Here is a 14,328-nt window from a genome sequence, read left to right as displayed (position 1 = left end):
TGTATGATACTATAATGGTGAATTCATGTCATTATACATTTCTCAAAACCCACAGTATGTAAAACACCAAGAATCAACCCTATGTAGACTATGGACTTTGGGTGATAAAGATGTGTCAGTTTAGGTTAGATTAATTGATTGTAACAAATGCACAACCGGTGCAGGATGCTGATGGGGGAGAGGCTGTGTGTGTTTGGGGCGGGGATATAAGGAAACTCTTTGTAATTGATGCTCCATTTTGCTGTGAACATAAGACTGCTCTAAAAGAAAATAAAGTATAACCTGCTAAACTTGACTGGAAAAAAAAGAAAATAAAGTATATTTAAAAATAGTGTATGTAAAAACAAACTCATAAACAAAGGTAAAAGACAAATTGGGAAAAATACTGACAGACATGTATGACAGATATAGTTAAAGATATTAGATCTTTAAAAAGCTACTACAAAATTATTGAGAAAGAAATGAATATACCATTAAAAATGAGCAGAGAACATAGATAACTAACAAAAAAATACAATCAGCATACAAACATTAGATGATGGTGACCTCCATTAATAATCAAAGAAATGCAAATTTAAAATAAATAGATAACATTACAAATGGTGGATTTTACTTTTTCTAAGATAATGCCTAATGTGGGCATGTGTATAAGAAAAGATACCTGCGCATACATTGCTGGAGATGGTGTAAATTGGCACTTTTCTGAAATCCATACTTACAAAAAATCTTGAAAACGCACACACAAGATTTCTGCTCCTGCATCATCACACTTAATGGTGAAATACTTTCTAAGATCAGTGACAAGGTAAAGATGTCTGTTGTTTCTACTTCTATTTAATATTATACTAAGGTTTTAGCCAGTACAATAAGGCAAGAAAAAGGAAAGGTATCCAGATTGGATAGGAAGAAGTAAAACTGTCTTTATTTGCAAAAGACATGATCATCTATGTAAAAAATCCTATGGAAGCTACAAAAAAGCTACTAGGGATAATAAGTGAGTTTAGGATGATTTCTGGATACAAGATATGCATAAAAAAGCAGCTATATTTCTATATACTAGGAACAATTGGGCATTTGAGTGAAAAATCAACATCATTTGCAATAGCATCAAAACTATGAAATACATAGGGATAAGTCTGATTTTAAAATGTACAAGATGTATACACTGAAAACCACAAGACATTCCTGAGAGAAATAAAGAAGGCATAAATATTAATATATATTATATATACCATGCTCATAAATCAGAAGACTCAGTATTGGTTAAGATGCCAGTTTTTCCCAAATTGATGTATAGATTCATGACAATCCTAATCAAAGTACTAGCAGGCTTTTATTTTTGTAGAAATTAAGAAGCTGATTCTAAAATTCACATGTAGATACAAAATATTTAGAATAGCCAAAACAACTCTTAAAAACTACAAAGTTGGAGCACTTATATTGCCTAATTTCAAGACTTACTAGAAAGCTACAGAAATCAAGACGATGTGGTATTGATGTAAAGATTAATTAATGTATCAGTGGACAATATAGAACCTTGAAATAGATCCATATATATGATCAATTGATTTTTTGTTTTTGTTTTTGTTTTTTGAGATAGGGGATTTCACTATGGTGCCCAGGATGGTCTGGAACTCCTGGGCTCAAGGGATCCTCCCACTTCAGCCTCTTGAGTAGCTGGGACTACAGGGCACCACCATGGATACCGAGGGTGACTGTACCTTTTTGGAGGCGGGGTTGGGGGAGCCAGGAGGACACTGTACTTTAAATACGTGCAGTTGATTGTATGTTGATTATACTTTGTTAGTTAAAAATGGTCATACTTTTTGACTCGGGAATTTTACGAGGAAATTTATCCTGAGGAAATAATGAATGTAAATTTTTTATCTCAGGGGATGTTTGTCAGCATGGAGATGTCTATCCTAATGGAGGATTAGGCAAATGATGGATTCCTATGCAGTCACTGAAAACTGTGTCATATGAGAAGAATATTAACGACATGCAAAAATGCTCAGAAAAAGGCTAGATGACAAAAGTGAATGTACATGCAACTGCTATGGAAAACAGTATGGTGGTGCCTCATAAATTTAAAACTAGAATTACCATATGATCCAGCAATCCTACTTCTGGGTATATGTCCAAAAGAATTAAAAGCAGGATCTCAAAGTAATATTTGCACACCTGTGTTCATAGCGGCATCATTCACATAGTCAAGAGATGGAAGCAACCCATTGTCCATCAATGGATGAGTAGCTAAACAAAATGTGCTATCTATATATACATATACATACACACAATGGACTATTATTCAGCTTTAAAAAGGAAGGAAATCTTGGCACCTGCTATAACATGGGTGAATCTTCAGGACATTATGCTAAGTAAAATAAGCCAGCCACAGAAAGACAACTACTGTATGACTTCACTTATATGAGGTTTCCAAAGTAGTCAAATTCATAGAATGGTGGTTACCAGGCGCTGGGGGGGGTGGGGGTGGTGAAGGGGAAATGGAGAATTGTTTAGTGGGTACAGAGTTTCAGTTTTGCAAGATAAAAAAGTTGTGGCGATCTGTTGCACAACAATGTGAATACGCCTAACACTACTAAACTATACATTTAAAAATGGTTAAGATGATAACTTTTATGTTACGTGGGTCTTTTTTAACCTCAATTTTTTAAAAAAATGAGATTATGGGATTTTTGTACTTTTGTTAAAAAAAAATTTCAAAGTGTCCAAGAAAAAGATGGAAAGGATAAACCCCCAAATACTAATGATGTCTGAATTTGGGAATAATAAGTGATTTTAGTTTCCTCTTGATGTGCTTTAGCATTTCTCAAGTTTTACGCAATAATCATATTCTTGTTTCATAAGCAGAAAAAAATCTTAATGAAGGAAACAAATGTATTGCCTTTAATCCTTAAAAAAAAAAGAACCAAAAGCGCCTGGCCCAGAAAAGGTCCATGTCGTGTCGTGCTTCGCTCCCTCCTCGTCTTTACTGCAGCTGCTGTAGCTTTCTTGTTCTTGTTCTGCCCTCGGCATGAAAGGCAGGCTCCCCAGGACAATGATCTTGCATCCACTTGCAAACTGCAACACCCTTCTCGTTTTCTTTCTTCAGACTAAATAATCCCAATTCGCTACCTTTTCATCTAAATCCTGCTGTTTTTCAGGTTTAATCCTATTATAGTCCTACCAGGGGAACCATTAGTTGCCCAGAAATTTGTTTTATGGAATAATTCTTGGCCTGGCGCTATCACACTGATCTCTCTCTGTGGCCACTTACACAGGTCACTGCTTCCACTCGGAGGTGGAGCTTAGAGGACGTGCCAGTGGAGACGTCTATTAGGTACTTGTAGCAAGACGGCTAGTTGCCCATCAATTGTCCTTGTTTCGTAGCAGAACTCTGATTCTTAGCTGAGCACATTGCTACCCAGGTGAAAAACAAAATTTCCCACTCTCCCTGCAGTTAAGTGTGATCGTGATACCAAGTTATGGTTGTTTATATGTTGGCTACAGGATGTGTGGGACTTCCAGGAAGTCTCTTTGATAAGAAGGGAGTTCAGTCTTTTCTCTGCTCCTTCCTTTTGGTGGCCTGGAATGTGGACATGACAGCTGGAGCTCCAGGGCTCATCCTAGATCATGAGGAAAAGGACCACACAAGGGATAATAAAGCAGAGCAGTGGGGTCCCTAACGAATTGTGGAAGTGCCTGGGACTGCCTCCCTGTGCACTTCTTTTGCATGAGTGTGTTTAAGCCACCACTTTTCAGAGATGAAAAAGCAATTCCTAACTAACAATCTGTTACGAGAAACGGAGTCTGCTGTAACAGAACCTAAAATGTGACTTCGGCTTAGTTGGGGAAAGGTGGATATTAAGGATTCAAGTATAGCAGCCGGAATTTAAAATACGGCTGTGCATTGTCTGACATGCCTCCCACCCACAGGTGGGTTCTTTGTGCCCTTCCCTTGAATCTGGGCTGGCTTGTGACTACTTCCACCAATAGATTACTGTGGAAGAGGAGCTATGTGAGTTCTGAGGCAAAGTCACAATGGGGCATGCTGCTGCCACCGCGTAACGCTCACTCTTGGAAGCCGGCGTGCCATTTAAGAAGACTGACTGTCCCAAGTACACCATGAGGTGTCCACCACAGCAAGGCCCTGTGGTTGACAGTCCTCGTTGAGCCTGCCTTTCATCCTTGTCAGACTTGCCAGCCCAGGCGCAGACATGTAAGTGCAGGAGTCACCTTGGAAGTGAATCCTTCAGCCCCAGCTGTTCCAGAACCCAGCCTTTTGAGTCCCACTCCTGCCCCCTGGGCAGCTCAGGTCATTTGAACTGAGACCCCAAATGTGGAGCAGAAAAGAGTTGTCCTTGCTGTGCCCCTTCCAAATTCCTGACCCACAGAATCCTTGGGCATAATAAAATGGTGGTGATTTTGTGCCATTACACTTTGAGAGGTTTTGTTGCTCAGCAATGGATAGCTGGAATAGCTGGTAATTGTTATTGTCTTAAGATAAAAAAGTTTAATTTTCTTTCACAGAAAACAAGTCCAGAAATAGGCAGTCCAGGGCTGGTTTGGTCACTTCATAGTCAGCAAGAGCCCAGACCTGTTTATCCTCCCTGCTACCTGGAATGTGGACATGATGGGTGGAGCTCCAGCAGCAATATTGCACCAGAGGCCAATCTTGAGGATAGCAGAAGAGAGCTGGAAGGAGTCTGGGTCTCTGATAAGAAAGAAATAAATAAATTTCTATCTTGTTTAAGCCACTGTAATGTTAGATCTTTAGGTTATATATCAAAAGTAATGCTAACAGGTACAGAATTTAAATGCATGAATTTAGAATTCAGGAGATTGGCTTGGCTAGAGTCAAAAGGTTGAGCATTTTCAAAGTTGAAGCAGTAAGTGAAGTCCTGGGTATAGATGAGATTGTTTAAGGAGAGTATAGAGTGAGGAGGGGGAGAGCTAAGTAACCTCGAGGAATATCAGCAGTTAAAGGATAGCAAGGGGGGAGAGGCCAGAGGAGAGATTACCACCTTTCAGTGGGAAGAAATCTGGTCCAGTGAACCTGGCCTCTTCCCCTCTGTGGTCTGGGTGGGAGCCCCTCCAGTGGGCCCCCTGTGTACACAGTTAACATGGAGCTTTCTCTTTGTATTGCAAGGCTCCATGTCTATGTGGGCCTCCCACATGGGACCAGAAGGAAGCTCCTTTGAAGTTCAGGGTCAATTGCTAATCCTTTTTATTGTAGCAGTGCCTGCAACGGTGACTGGTATGTAATGAGCAGGCAATAATTATTTGCAAGTGGAACTGAATTGAAATGCTGTCCAGCCAGGAAGTCTCGGGAAGGGAGGTATCAGGAAGGAAGGAGTGGCCTGCAGTGCCACATGCTGAGAACAATAAAGTCAGATAAGGCCTGTAAAGGGCTGGTGGCATTTGACTCAGCTTATCTGGCAATTAGGAGGACATTGGTGACCTTGAGGAGAAGTGTTTTCATGGGGAGGCAGGAGCAGATGTTTTCTGGGTGACTGGGCTGTGTCGCAGTGGGTGGGGTGCTGGTCACTCTCTTGGGAAGGAAAGGGGGAGAAAATGAGAGAGAGACATGGGAGGAGGGATTTTGTTTATTCTGTCAACTTACCCATGCTTATAGGCAGAGAGCAGGGAAGCTGAGAAGGAGCCTTCCCTGATCTCTGCAGGACACGGTGTGCATGTCCCTATCAGAGTTAACACTTTTGTCGTTCCAGTAGCTAACTCGGCATTTAACTTCTCATGTATAAATAAAAATCTTTTTGTATTCCCACCCCTCACCAACCAAAATCCAAGTTCCCGGAAAGCACAGACTGTTCAGGGCTTGCTGTGCACAAAGTAGGTGCTCCATTGATGTTAATTATCTTTGCTTCCTCTCAACCAGTGCTTCCCGAAATATGTCTGAGCTGGAACAAGCATGGCTCCGCATGAGTTGGTTCTCCACTAGTTGCTAACATAGCTTCGTAAAAACAGAGGAGCACCTCACCACAAGAAAATGGGCCCCCTGCAGTAGGAACAGCTGTCTGAGGAGGGGAGGGACGGGATGGTCTACTCATACCTTCTGCAGTGGTGAGCGGGAAGCCTGGAGTGAGGAATGAGGCCAGGAGTTATGCACACTTTGCAGCATCAGATAATGAAAGCAGATGAGTCAACAGCATTTACCCACATGGCCATTTTATTCCATGCTCAAATAATAAAATGACTTTACAAAGCTCCTTTTACATACTTTGATGAATCCTAGGCATGGCTGTCTTCACCTTACAGCAAACAAGTCCTAGAGGTTGGCTCACTCTTTGATAATTGAATGGGAGCCTGTTTGTTGTAGTCAGAAAGAAAAGACAAAGTGGAGCAGCCACCAATTTGGCAGGTCTCGAAGCCCAGTTTATCAGTGGCTCCAGGGAGCATGGATTCATGCTTTCCAAGCTTATAGGACAGAGTGGCATAAATCTACGCCTCTCACACTTCAATATGCATAGGAATTCCCTGGGGAGGACAGGCGGGAATCTCCTTAAAATGCAGATTCTGATTCAGCATGGCTGGGCTGGGGCCTGAGACTCTGCATTTCTAACTAGTTCCCTACCACACTTAGAGTAGCAAGGATATAAATCAGGGGCCAATTTTTCTAAACTTTTGGTGCCTGTCACCACTCATCTTCTCACAGCCAAAGCGCTGCTTGGGAGCATCGTGGCCCAGAAAGAGGACCGTGCCCTCCAGCTTTGCTGGACTGCACGTGGACCACACGTCTTCCTGCCTTTTGGTTTCGCCCTCTCTGGGCCTGTGCCTGTCCGTGGCTCTGGCCACACATTTCCTTGGTTAAGGTCCCACCTGAAGGCGGAGTGGTTTGCTTTGACTGGGCTTCTCTGTGTCTCAGGCTTTCCCAGAGATTCATGGAGAAACCATCTCCAAGGATGGGCTTCCTCCTCAGAGGGCTAACCTAGTCCTTTTTGAGTAAATTCTTCCTGATTTCATTCTCTCTTGGTGACTCTCCAAGAATTGGGATGTACTGGCCATAGTGTTCACATGACAAATAAGAGGAATCACATTTAGAAATAAATAATCCCATGTGGAAGCCCAAGTGATGGGGTGGTAAGACAGCTGAGAGATGCTCTCCGAGCAGGTCCGTCAGTGAGCATCGGCTCCTGGAGTGGGCGGCATGGACGGCGCCACCCTCCTGGCACCTGCCTTTATTCACCGGCAACGACAGGGCCCAGACCTCTCTGAATTGCATCCCAGACACTTATTCGGTGAGCCTGAGCTGCAGACGTGGGCTTTGCCTGGCATTCCACTGGAGCTGAATGCCCAGCCGTGGGTGGCCGCCTGGTTGCAAACACATGGATCACCAACCTGGGACCCTGAGTGGGCTGGAGAGGTGCAACTGCAACCGAACACAGTCACCTGCTTGGCTTTGTTGCAGCAGAGACCAGGATGCTCCAGGGCTCCATCTAGATCTTCCAGCCCGATGCTTCCTATTAATACCTGATTCATAAAAATAAAACTCAGAAAGTATAATTGCCTATAAAAATCACGAGAATATAACTGCCTTAAAATTTAAAAAGAATTTTCCCAGAGAAACCTAGTGTTTCTCAGGTCCTTCTGCGCCATCCCCTGGGCCCGCCACTCGAGGAGGCAGAGGCAGGGCAGAGAGGGGAGGGCTGCCGGCCCTCGAGCTCCAGCTGAGTCGAGGTTTCTGGGGACCAGCCTATTCCGCAGACTTTTACTCTTCCCGCTTTAGGCATAAGTGAGAGTTGTGGCCATCAGTCTGTCTTCTCTGCAGAGAAGCACTTAAAGAAATTCCAGTGGGTATGACACCCCAATGCAGCTTCTTCTTGTCTCTCTCTCTCTCTCTCTCTCTCTCTCTCTGTCTTTCTTGGCTTTTTAAAATTTTTATTTTTTGGTAGAATGCCCAGGCCAACCTGCTTGCACCCCTGGCCAGAGAGCATCTCTGGCTGTGTGGCCGGATCAGCCCTGGTGGGCTCTGTGCTTTCGACAGTAGAAGCCGACACAGGATCCATGCGGCTCCCCGCGGCCTAGGAGGGACTCTGGCTCTTCAGGCGTTTCTTTTTCTCCACTGCCAGACGCAGGGCCTGAAGGAGCTGGTCCTCGTTATTCAGGATGTTGTACTCAGAGAGCTTCACCAGCTTGTCGAAGTTGGCCTCCGTGTAAGTCAGCTCCTTGGTGGCATAGGGGGTTTTGGGGCCATAAATGTCAACCTGGCCCTGCTCTAGCTCCTCGGGGCTTCGCTCCACACCTAGAGGCAGCAGAAGGACTTGTTACAGACCCTTATCATGTTAGGTTGTGATATCTCTCCCCAAGGCCCACCCTGCACACGTGGACACACCTGCAGGACAGTGTGTGTGCGTGTGCACCCTCACACGTGCACATGCGCACCGGTAGGCTGCTCAGGACGGGGCACAGCTTGCCCATGTGAGGATTGTCCTGGCACCAAACATAGTGCCAGGCACATGACTGGATGTAAAAATGTAGAATGACTAAAAGAGTAGGGGATGACATTTCCAGCTCATGGGGGTGAGGGGCTGGGGAAGGGGCTCTGTTCTTGCTAAAGCTAAGGTTGGCCCAGACTGGAGGTCAGTCAGGCTCCCCCATAAGTGCTATTAGAAGACTCTACAAGCCTAAAGACAGGAGCCTTCAGGCCAAGGCCAGCGGGTGCTGGGAACTGAGCACAGAGGCAGCTCACCTGGTGCCTTGTACTTTTGGAAGGTGTCGTTGATGAGTGGGAAGAAAATGATGATGGGGGCATCAGGTTCCTGGGGGTTCTCCATCAGGTAGCATTCCTTGAGACTGTTGTCGTCATCTTGCAGCTCGTATTTGGGGAAGGGGATGTTCTGCACGGTGCAGTACTCGCAGGTTTGCTTCAGGGGCTGGAATATCACGGGAGGACATGTTTGAGTATTAGGAGTGGGGGTGGATAAGAAACACAGAGTTCTTAGTCCAGCTTCCTGATATCCCCAGCTGGCAACTCAGGTGCCCAACTGCTTTGCCAATTTGTGATATTTTGAGAATAAAGCCGGGTCAGGACAAAAGGCCTGAAGCAGTAGGTTGGTACGTGTCCAGCTGCAAGCTCCTTCCCCAAGTCAAATGGACAGAAGCCCTTCCGATGATGTGCTACTCAAACTCAGACCTGGCTAGATGTGGGTGGCAGCCTGGGAGGGTGGCTGCAGCCCGGCTGTGTATGGCCACAGCCGGTCAGGCTCCTGCGGAACACGCATGGACTTTGGAACTGAGCGTCATAGGGCGAGAAAGGGCTCTGAAAGGGTGTCTTTAAAACATGATATGACAGAACGAGCACTAGACTTACTGTCAGAATCACCTTAGTTCTGCCTCCTGCTCACTAGCTGTGTGACCTTAAGCAAACCCCTCACCCTCTCTGTGCCTTGGCTTCCCCATCTATAACATGGAAATAATAGCAGTTGTGCTGTCTACCTCAGAGAGCTGGCGTAAGGACCAAATGAGATCATCTGTAGGAAAATACATTGTTACTCATTTACAAACTTAGGTCATTATCATTGTTGTCCTGATTATCTGTCTGCACTTCCCTTTCCCTAGCTTCAGGATAGGGCTGTATTAAAGTAGACCAAAAATAGCTTCTTTCCCTTAAAGGGCCAGAACTTTTCAAAAGTTAATAAAAATAAATACAAATCTCTGGTCCTACTTCTTCAGTGTAGTATCATGGAAGGTCATACTCACTGAGGGAGGGGGTGTGATAACTTCGAAAATAGGACATTATGAGCTCCGAAGTGGTACAAAGCTTTAAAATGGAATGGGCTCTACTAAGGTTATTTTTGAAAAACTCCTCTCCCTCATTTTTTTTTGTAGCTGAAGAATTGACAAATACGGTAAATGCTCAAAGGCAAGAATTAAATTAAAATTTGCTAAGTCAACCTCGGACCCTAAGAGCCAGCTGGCTGTCCCCCGAGGTTCGGGCGTCTAACTTCACACCACGACTGCTGCTTGGGTTTCCCTGATGCTGTCTCGGAGCCTGGTGGGAGCGCACGTTCTCCCAGTTCCCAGCTGGGGAGGCCACTGCGTTCCGTGGCCCTCGTTCGGTGACCTGTCTCAGCACAGGCTGCAGCTCCCGTGCTCAGGATGGAGCCTTGCTTGGGGCACTTGCCTTGGTCTGGGACCCGGCACAGTAATTGAGGTGGATGATGAGGTCGACTTTCCTCTCCGGCCTGAGGAGCGGTGGGTAACTGGAGTTGACGAAGAACGCAGTGTCCAGCAGGCACAGGTGGTTCGCGAACTCTGTCAGCTGGTTTGGGAAACCGTCAAGCACTGTGTCTGAAAGCCAAGCCTTCCAGTTACCAACACGCCCGGTGCTCTGTCCTCAGCTAACAGGCAGAGGCACCTGCTGGGGACAGCTTGTTCTGCCTGGAGCTTCCTTCACCTCGGCCTGTCAGGATGTCCACTGAGTCCCCGTGCCCCTCTGGGTGGGCCGACGGAGAACAGAAAGTCTTTTATGGGATATGCACAGAAAACCCACTATGACCTAGCTTGTGGGGTGGCAGCGGCTTAAGACCGCCTATAAATAGTGTAAACCCTGAGCCCTGAGCCGGTGGTCCCTTCTGCTCCAGACAGTGAGGATGAGGATTAATAGGATAGGCTCAAGCAGGCATTTGTAGGCCATGGCCAAATAAAATACCAAAAAAGGTGGAAAGTGAACCTTAGAGCCTTAGCACTGGGGCGGAGGCACCGAGTGGCAGCTGCAAGACCACAGGGTAAGGCCTGGCTCTGCTCCTTACCACGTGGGGGATCTTGAGCTGGGCCGTCCCTGCCCATTTCCAAGGGGAGCACATTACCAAGCATCCCAGGAGCAAACTGCAGAAAACAAGGGCTCATACTCCCCCATCTGTAAAATGGGACCAACTTTACCTGCTGGGATTGATGTATAGATTCTGTATAGAGTTGGGGTACAAATTTAGTGAATTAAATACACACACCGCTCTCTGCCTCTGGACCCATGCATTGTTCAAGACGACACCACCAAACGTGGAATATATCACAGGGGAGAGTCTGCCAACCGACCCAATGAGCTTGGTAGGAGGAGTTTTCTCATTCTTTCTCTATGCTGGCCTCGACATCTACTTCCTCCTCCTCCAAATGGAGGCGGGCCTCAGGGAGCAGCCAGGGAGGGTTACCTTTCCACATGGAGAACTCGCCATTCTGGAGGTAGTCAGTGTGCAGCTGCAGCCCGGACAGGAAGTTGTGGAACTCAGACACGAAGGGCCGATGGGTGAGGGTTTCTCGGAAAGTATTGGACAACCATGACCCTGGGATCACCACCGAGGTGTCCAGGATGTTGGCATCACATTTGGGGATCTCAGGCAGGATCGGCTCATCTTCTACAGGGGAGGGGAGAATGGAGGGCAGGTCACAAGAGTGGGGCGGCCCAGGTAAAGCCCCACATGGTTGCTTGGCACTCAGAGGTGAGCCACTGTAAGTGCAGTTCACACCTTCCTTGCTGAGCTCTCAAAGGCCCTAGCACTAGAGCCAGGAGGACCCAGGTGAAAGACATGGAACTGGGGAAGGGAGTAGTGGAGAGGCAGTACGACAGGTATGGAGGGTCCCAGAGTCTGGACAGGGAGTCTAGAAGAGTGATATTTAACTGTGCTCATAGATCTCTACCCTTGTCAGCTCTCCTGGGTGCTGGGAGGCTTCCTGCTGGGCCTTGGCACAGGTGTCACCTACAGTCACCCTCCCCTCTAGACAGGGAAGTTACCTAGCCCCGGCTGCCTTCCCATGTCTGCGGGCCATAGGGCAATGTGGAAACACATGGTAGGTGGACTAGTCCTCACTTTGTGATCCATGCCACCCCCATCACCCAACCACAAGGGGAAGCCAGCAGGTCACCCACCAATGTCATGTACTCTTTCCCTTGTCCACCTGTGGAAAAACTCCTCCGAGGTGTGGGACAGATTCCAGGCATCAAGCAGGTTCAGGGAGAAGATGCTGCTCCATAAACCTAAGGAGTCAAGGCCAGCCATGAGCAGCTCCACCCTGGAGTCCCCAGGCCTACCCAGCGCTGGCTGGTTCTGCCTTGGCCTTGAGTCTCCCTCTAAGCCAGGCTGCTCAGGGGGTGAGACAGACTGTGATTCCCCTCTCCCCATGGTACAGCTCGACAGACACAGTGACCGATAGCCCCAGCCCTCTGCTCTCCTCCCTTCCCTCAGTGCCAGGAGGCATGAAAGTCTATAAGGCACAGACCTAGCAGGGACTTAAGGTGACAAGTACAAGCTTTGAGTTCAAGTCCAGATGCCACCTCTTGTATCAGTTAATACACCTAAAGTGTTTAGGGTAGTCCCTGGCACATGGTGAGCACTCAATAAATGTAATGCTATTTGTTTTATGATTTTTAAATGTAACACACTAATAACAATGCTCATATGAAATCTTTCACATATGTTGACACATTTGGATACTCTATAAGGTAGGTTTTACTCTTAAGCCCCATTTACAGGTGAGAAAACTGAAGCTCAGAGAGGTTAAGTAATTTGGCCAACTTCACACAGCTAGTAAGTGAGGAGCCAGAGTTCAAGCCCAAGTGTTTTAACTACAGTTTTCTGAACCACATGCCGAATAGGGTAGGTATTCAAGGGGAAGGAGAGGCCATTATACTGGGGGCTTCTGGGTGGGCTTCAAAGAAGAGATGGGGCTTGAGTTAGACATTCCGGGATGGTTTGAATTGGAATAGACAGAGGGGGCGTGCAGACAACTAGTTTAAATAAGAACACGTTGTCTAGGCTGTAAACGTGGGTGTGTTTTTGAGGTTGCCCTTTGACAGACATGGTTGGGGCTGGAAGGAGTAAGAGTGGGCATTGCAGCCAGGCCCTTGCACTCAGGGGACCTGGCTTCTGAAGGACCAAGGAGCTTAGGGTAGGAGGCTGGGCCAGGCCTCTCTGGTGACTCTGCCCTTTACCCTGTGGTCTCTCTGGCCCCTTGGAAGCAGGTGCATTGCCACCTGAAGCCAGGCGGAAGGGGTGGGAGTTACAGAAGCTTCCATCTGAGCCTGCCACTCCCAATGTGGTTCTGAGTGGACCCCAGGGAGACCACTGGAGGCCAGGACATTGGGAGAGTCCCTTCTGGTCCCCAATGACTTAGGGGCCCTTATCATGTCCTTCTGGGCCCAAAGGGCCACAGGGAGTTCAGGGCAGTCCTGGAGGCCCACCCAGGGGTAGGTTTGGGAGCCTTCCCTAGGAAGAGGTGACGTTGGCAAATGCCAGGAAGGTCACATGTTCAAGGAATAAATAACCCAGGCAGCTCAGCACCAGGACAAAATCCTCCCAGTCATTCTTGTAATTCAAAGGCGGGTGGGGTACCCAGGGGAGTCCCGCGGTCAGAAGTCACCTAGCATGTAGCATATTCGAGGCTCAGGAATCCTCTTCATCAGCCGTCCCATGAAGAACTCGGAGCCAAAGAGCTCGGTGGGGACGAAAGCCCCGTACTTCTGCAGGCCCACTTCGTAGGGGGAGAACTCGCACCACTCTGCACGGGAAGCAGCAGGGCGGGTGTCAGGCTCGGCCAGGGAGCCACGCCCACACAGCCAGGGAGCCACGCCCACACAGCCAGGGCCTCCCTCCTGCCTGCTGCCACCTGCCCCCACCGGCTCCCTGTCCTGGAGAGCCTGGGACAGACAGGCCGCAGTTCCCCCAGAGGGCACTGGGGGGCGCCCGTGGCTGGCTTCTGGGGCCAGGCATTTGCTCCTCAAAGCCAGATGAGCTGGGGCCAAAACTGACTCCGAAGCTGGGCAGGTCTCTAGAGTCCCTCCCTCGGGACAACTTAAGAAATATCAAGGACTCCTTCCTTTCACGACCTTTATTTTCCCCAATCCCATCCAGCAGGTTCCTGGGGAAGCCGCAGGACCGTGCCCGTGGGCACTACCTGTGCAGCAGGGCAGATTGGGCACCAAAGTTGATTTCTTCAGCTTTGGGCAGAGTCTTCTGACGTGAAGATTGGCAGAGTGCACAGGATTGGGGACCTGGAGGTGCTGGGTGCCTTTGCCCACCAAGAAGGGACCCCACCCCCCACATACCCGCCTTGTAAATCACCAGCCACAGCGTTACCTCTGAAATCCTGGTTGCTCACATCATCCTTGACATTGATGGTGAGGTAGATGGGCAGGGGGTTCTGGCCCCGGCACAAAGCAGCACGCTGCTCTGACAGTTTGCATTCATTTCTCTGGGGGATACAAAATGATTAAGGTGAAGAAGGAGACAAGCAGCCCGGGGGACAGTGCTGAACAGGGGACAATCTGGACCCCTGCGGCCATCTCCTAGCTCCTGAGCCCACCAGGCTGCTGTGCAG

The 14,328-nt window shown here is 47.7% G+C and overlaps 1 protein-coding gene across 2 annotated transcripts in view; it reads right to left on the bottom strand.

The window, feature by feature from the left end:
- Positions 1-8,039: 8,039 nt before the first annotated feature.
- Positions 8,040-14,328, bottom strand: part of PLA2G4E (phospholipase A2 group IVE) — a 57,870-nt gene continuing 51,581 nt past the window's right edge. For both annotated transcript variants that reach the window (XM_069484471.1, XM_069484472.1), the window contains exons 14-20: positions 14,088-14,202; positions 13,372-13,509; positions 11,882-11,989; positions 11,166-11,369; positions 10,142-10,308; positions 8,708-8,891; positions 8,040-8,260 (exon numbers count right to left, since the gene is read on the bottom strand). In XM_069484471.1, coding sequence (XP_069340572.1) covers positions 8,040-8,260; positions 8,708-8,891; positions 10,142-10,308; positions 11,166-11,369; positions 11,882-11,989; positions 13,372-13,509; positions 14,088-14,202 — 1,137 coding nt within the window. The remainder of the gene's footprint in view (positions 8,261-8,707; positions 8,892-10,141; positions 10,309-11,165; positions 11,370-11,881; positions 11,990-13,371; positions 13,510-14,087; positions 14,203-14,328) is intronic.

Source organism: Eulemur rufifrons, chromosome 2 (genome assembly GCF_041146395.1).
Source record: "Eulemur rufifrons isolate Redbay chromosome 2, OSU_ERuf_1, whole genome shotgun sequence".
Classification (NCBI taxonomy): Eukaryota; Metazoa; Chordata; class Mammalia; order Primates; family Lemuridae; genus Eulemur; species Eulemur rufifrons.
The sequence above is the reverse complement of the archived record's forward strand: the minus strand, read 5'-3'. Positions and strand labels throughout refer to the sequence as shown.